We start from the raw sequence: 6,114 nt of genomic DNA, 5'->3' as shown, positions 1-6,114 counted from the left end.
CTGATTTGCATTAAAAGAGCCTTGAGTTGTGCGCAACCGTGCGTACACATCTTGGATGAGTCGAATGTCGGATCTAGACAAAATTGCCCACCTAGGCTCACCCATCTTTTGTCGTTTTACCGAATTTTTTAAATTCAAATTGTATTTCAAGAAGAACGTCCGAAAAGTCACCTTCCATATCAGTATGGATCCTTTTAGAGGTTCTGTTCAACCTACCTTAAGGGTATTACCCTTATAGGAGATCTAACAACCCATTATTTATCATGTCAATCCTATAATATTAATTATGCATATGTGTTGAGATGTGAACCATTAGATGAATGATTTGGATATTACCCATATGGTAGGATCTCATTAGACTTTCCACTTGGCCGAGACTGTTGGTGCTCCATCTATCCAACCTTTGGTTTTTTCCACTTGGCCGAGACTGTTGGTGCTCCATCTATCCAACCTTTGGTTTTTCGGATGACCAGCCTGTGACTGTCCACATGGATCCCAAGTTCCTATATATAGAGGCCGTCTCGAGTCCAACAGACACACCACAAATCATCTCATCCTCTTTTCGTCCCCCCGTCTGATTTGTTCTAGTTCATGATAATAGTTCAGGTAATGTCTATGTTCATCAGTGTAGTGATTTTTGCTAAGTCGTCAAGTTTACCTGTTGTATTCTAGCTTGATCCTCGAAGTACATATTGGAGGGAACAAATCTGTTTTAAGTACATTATACCTTTGTACCGACCTCGGTTTAGTTTACTATTTTTTAACTGCTTCTCATATGCAATATTACTGTACAATTCTTTCGATTCAATCGTCGACATGTATTATACATCTACGATAGTTATCTAATGTATTCATATTTCGAATTTAAGCATTTTCCCTAACATTTTTTTTAATAGAATAACATCACAATGATATTGAACTTTTATTATAGAAGCAATCGCGCAAGGCTTATTAATGTTCCAGTTCATTGATAGAAAAAATATGAACCGGGACTAAGAAGTAAGAAATATGAATCTGTCCTCTCTTTTTTTAGTGAAGTAAAATAGACATTACGTAGTATAAATTATTATTTGTTTTAGTATCATGGGCTATTCATATATAGTCATTCAACTGTAATGCTAAAATTATGGGATACTTCAATACTAGAAGTTCTTGGTAAAATTTTATCCTTCCCAATTTGACTCTGCCTCATTGCATCATTAGGGCACTTATATTTTGACAAAGAAGCAAGCTCGTTCACCAAATCTGCGATCTGGGCCGTGCAAGAGACGATTTCTATGAGTAGTGAAGCAACAGTTGCTGCGGGGATTATGTCAACGAGATCTGCATCAGGCCAGAGGTCGGTTTTCAATAAAGACTTCAAACTCTTGGACGCGTTTTCTGCATTCGATATGTGTACATCAGCTGGAGTTGCCCGAGTCATTTTCTTGATCGCAACTGATATTTCTATTAGAGCGCAACTACATTCCGTGCTCATTTTCGTGCACAATTCGTGTATCTTTGCTCGGATTTCCATTGGTGTCTGCAGCAACAACAAGAACTTTTAAAAAATTAAAAGAATATGTTTAGAATAAGATTGATATTATGAAGAATACAACATATCCATATATTCTATGGCTGAACCACATAAATCATGCGTTGCTTTACATGTTGATTAGAGAAAATCTCAAAAAAGGCTAGTTTACCTGCATCTCGGAGTGCAAATAGCCGCTTAATGCTTCGATTCGGTATGCACATCCTCGTGTAACTGCACCAATCTTTAAGTATTGGTCCCATGGTTGGCGGTATCTAAACTTACCATGCCTCGGCTCCCATTTTGCAAAATTTACCTGCAGTTGCAGAAACTCACTAATTAACTTAACCAGCGATCACTCTATGGTTTCATCCAAGGATCAACTTAATTTTTACTTTTTCCATCATTTCCTTAGATTAGAATTCAGATATAAACAGATCAGTAAAATCCCATTTGTATTATAAGAACAATCTTAGGATAAATCCACCTATCTATCTAACTCACCAATGATTCTTCAGTGCTTTTAGAATTCAGAACAGACTTATACTCAGCAAGTGATGCCTTCTTTTCCTGCTGATTCTTTTTGTCCAACAACTTGAAGTATTCACCTGCAAAACCTGGAAATTCCAGCTCCAAACAATGACGAAAGTAATTATATTAATAGACTGATAGATTGTGCAGAAAAGAAAATGAAAAAAAAAGAAATGTGTACCTTCCAAGAAAATCCCAAGCTTTTCAATATTAGCAGCAGTGAGATTATGGAGATCTTCACCAGCCCAAACTGGCCTTATAAATGCAGAAATGAAAACTGAAGCAGCCCCACCAATCAACACCGTGGATAGCCTAACATATGCTATTTCTAATACTTCATCGTCCCGGTATCCCGAAACGCATATCATACTCACTGTGAGGATGATAATCATAAGGCCATAATCATATCTTGCCTTCAACTTAGGATGAAATCTCATAAATGTCACCACAGCAGCTGCACAACAAACAAACAAACAAATTCAAGAAACGAACGACACGAAAGTCGCCTCTCGATCGACTAGATTTCGGGTGTCCTAGTTTACCTGTAAAAAAGACACATAGGCCTAGAAAAATAGGCTCGACTTTGTCCCCTGAAAATTCTGCCAACCTATGTGCTCCAACCCCGAATGCACCGCCTAAAAGTGTCGCAATCCCTCTGTTCACCCCTTTTCCAAGTGTTGCTCCTGAAATTCAATCACACAAAAGTTTGCCATGTATCTAATACCTAAATTATATATAAACAAGAACAAGAGAAAATTCAGGAAGCTTAAAAACTACACAGAACAAAGATCACACGTCAAAAGTTGGTTGAATATATATGAGTTTTAACAACTTACCCACTGAAAATTCAAACACAACAACAACAGTTATGACAGCCCACATTGCAGAAACACCGAAGTCATCGTATATAGGATCATCAAAATAATAAAGTAGAGATACTAAAATTATTGCCAATCCCAATTTAAATGAGTGAACGACCCTTCTCGGATCGTCCTCCGCCAGTTCCTTGGCTTCTTCCACGGCATTTACGAGCTTATTTATCAAACCCTTTACCCAATTCCATGTAAATGCAGCGTTTTCTTGATTTTCAGTGACCATTTTCATGGAAAATTTCCTGTTTATTAATGTTTCATAAACCCAATATTATGGAAGTGAGTAGACTGAAAGATCCTTTGGATATTTATAAGTGGGAAAAAGGCACCATCAAAGCTTTTGATGGCACGTTGGCCCTATGTGGTCATGCTACCTGGAAAACATCACTAGCCTAAATAAAACTTTTTGTGTATATATAATATAATAAAATTAGAAAAAGCTATCCGACATAATTATGATGAATTTATTGTTTTTTAATCCGATAACGAAAAACTCTAATTATTTTTTAATCAAATTAATCGTTTAGTCTCTGCTTTCATTAAAATATATAAATTTCGTGCAACTTTTCGCCGCATGAAAGCTTTATACCATACATAAAATACATTAAATGCTCCATATATTAACCGATTAATTAGCATATGGGCATTATGGTAAGTAAGTTCATGTCTAACCATGTTTCTTAAACAAATGCACTGTTCCTAGCTATTTCAATGAAAGAACCTTGTTCCTGTTTTTGATCGTTTTGTTTATGTTAAGGTATGATCTGAATCGATTGGATCGATTGAAATGTATTCCCAGTCTACAAAAAATTCATAACAATACAAACGGTACGATGAGATAAGAATAAACCTAACTAAAGTTTGGTTTAATTATAATTCTATTTGATAGTTGCATGCATTACAAAATATTATGAATATTTAGTTTCTAATTGAAAATATAAGGTTAAATTTTTATATATATAAATGATCAATATGTTTAATTTTGTTGTCACGAACGATTACTTTATGATTTTGGTCACGGTTCCACACATTTATAATTTCGTATTTGAAGAACAAAAACCTAACAAACGGCCAAGGGGTGCTAACTGGTGGTTACACTCGCCTCTCAATTTCACTCATTCTCTAGCATGTTAGTATCTAAATTTACAAGAACAATTGTTTTTCTAAATGATTTATCTACCATCGTCCCTTATCCGATAAAAAAATTATTTTGAAATCACTTAATTGAATTTTCTAGTTCCGCCCTTAAATGAACCGTATGAAGTTAATTGATTTTAGACAAGCTTTCGAAAAATAGCTGTACACGGCTATGCATTTATGCGAACCATCTGTGTACAACGAAGCTAAGGTGGCAAATGGACATGGCTGCCTAGTGCCTACCTACTTTTGACTAAGGCAACATGGTTCACAGCTTAATGTGAAGATAAACGAAAAAAATTGAAAACTAAATAAATAAAGTAAAATGATATGGCTATTACTATATTGAAAATAAAATTATACATAATTTGGATATTTTTTGATAATGGTATTTTTTTTCACTTGTTCAAGACTTATGTAAGACCGAACGTTTGACCATTTACAAAAAATTATAGTTGGTGGTAATTGTAGTAATTCTTATCCAAAATTAATGATTAATTTGTAATTAATCAAGTGATCATGTTTAGATTTAGTAAAACATGATTAAGAGATTTTCAAATGGGTCTAAGGAGTTCAAAAATAGATACAAGACACTCAAAATTAGTCGAAATGGTTCTAAGTCTTTGGCAGGATCGGAGGCTCCGAACTTCAGGATCGAACGGTCCGGGGGTTGAGTTCGGAGGCCCTGATTCAGTTCGGATGAGCAAAGTTCAGACGATCCGAACTAGGATCGGACGGTCCGATCACCACCGGATAAGATAAGATAAGATAAGAAAAATAATTTGATTGGCTGAAAGTAGAGATCGGATGGTCCGAAGTCTAGGATCGGACGGTTCGAACAGTAGCTAAGCTAGGTGTCCGAGAAGGTGACATCACGAATGACGTAATACTCGAGATCGAACGATCCGAAGTCTCGTTCGGACGCTCCGAAGTGCTGTCAGGGACACGTAGAAGACATGCAGGGATCGGACGATCCGAAGAGGGGTTTAGACGGTCCGAACCCATGTCTATAAATATGGTCGAGGGGCTCATAATTCAAGCGCTAAGAAACTTCTCTCATTTGCCCATATGGCTCTATTTTAGGGCTTTATGGGTACTCTTATTTTAGAGTTTGAGTAGGAAGTATATTTTAGTATGGTCAGACAGTGTCTGACATAGTAGCGGAGCGGTGCTCGAGTAACAGAGTTGTGCTCGAAGCTGCGGAGTTGCAGCAGGGCTATGCACAAGTTTTGGGGCTATCGCCATCAGCGGGCTGAAGACGGATACATGTATAGCTTTGACTTCCTAAAAATATTAAGGAGTATCTATTAGCTTAATTAAGGTTTTTGGAGCATGTTAGATGATGCATTGGTATTTTTCCTTGTAGACTTGTAGAGTTGGATGAAAGGCTTGGAACCTAGATGGATGTTTCTAAGACTTCCTTAGTCAGGTACGTAAGTACTGACTGAGATTGCCAGCGGGTATGCATGCTTATATATTGCATTTATGTGCCATGACTATATGTTTATGTTATGCTACACATGCATATATCTTAATTTAGCCGGTATTATTGGATTACCAGGTATAGGGGTTGCTCAGCCCCATTGCATGTGTGGATAGATATCGTAGTTTTTCATTCCGGATATGTCCACGGTTATATGGTATGAGAGCCACCTCCTGATGCGACGACCCAACGTGCTACATACCATGGCACCTAGATTGAGCAGGATATTATTCCTAGTATGATACTCAGACATTCATTTGCATGCATCATGTTTGTATGTTTACCCATACTAGCGTATTGAGCTTTGAAGCTCACGTCCAGTGTTTTTCTGTTTTTGAACACCCAATTCGGCGGGGCAGTTGTTGGTGCAGGCAGTGCGCCCAGAGACTCGGAGTAGTCAGTGATCAGTAAGATACAACATGATTAGCTGTATGATTTTATTAATATTACGATTTATTCGATTGGGTTGTATTTATGAATTTTTTTAACCGATTGTATTCTGCCGATCCAGTATTTATTTAAGCTTTTCGCAGCTTATCTCTGATGAATTATTATTGCATGCTTATTTAAGCTTAAAC

The 6,114-nt window shown here is 36.9% G+C and overlaps 1 protein-coding gene across 1 annotated transcript; it reads right to left on the bottom strand.

The window, feature by feature from the left end:
- Positions 1–1,029: 1,029 nt before the first annotated feature.
- Positions 1,030–3,157, bottom strand: LOC140875617 (aluminum-activated malate transporter 2-like). Its single transcript, XM_073279344.1, has 6 exons — positions 2,881–3,157; positions 2,587–2,727; positions 2,226–2,498; positions 2,018–2,130; positions 1,686–1,829; positions 1,030–1,522 (listed from the first exon to the last, which is right to left on the bottom strand). The coding sequence occupies exons 1-6, from the start codon at positions 3,146–3,148 to the stop codon at positions 1,103–1,105; spliced, it is 1,359 nt and encodes a 452-aa protein (XP_073135445.1). The 5' UTR covers positions 3,149–3,157; the 3' UTR covers positions 1,030–1,102.
- Positions 3,158–6,114: the final 2,957 nt, after the last annotated feature.

This window comes from Henckelia pumila, chromosome 1, assembly GCF_033568475.1.
Source record: "Henckelia pumila isolate YLH828 chromosome 1, ASM3356847v2, whole genome shotgun sequence".
In the NCBI taxonomy this organism is placed as follows: domain Eukaryota; kingdom Viridiplantae; phylum Streptophyta; class Magnoliopsida; order Lamiales; family Gesneriaceae; genus Henckelia; species Henckelia pumila.
Note: the sequence above shows the minus strand (reverse complement) of the source record. Positions and strands in the feature narration are given on the sequence as shown.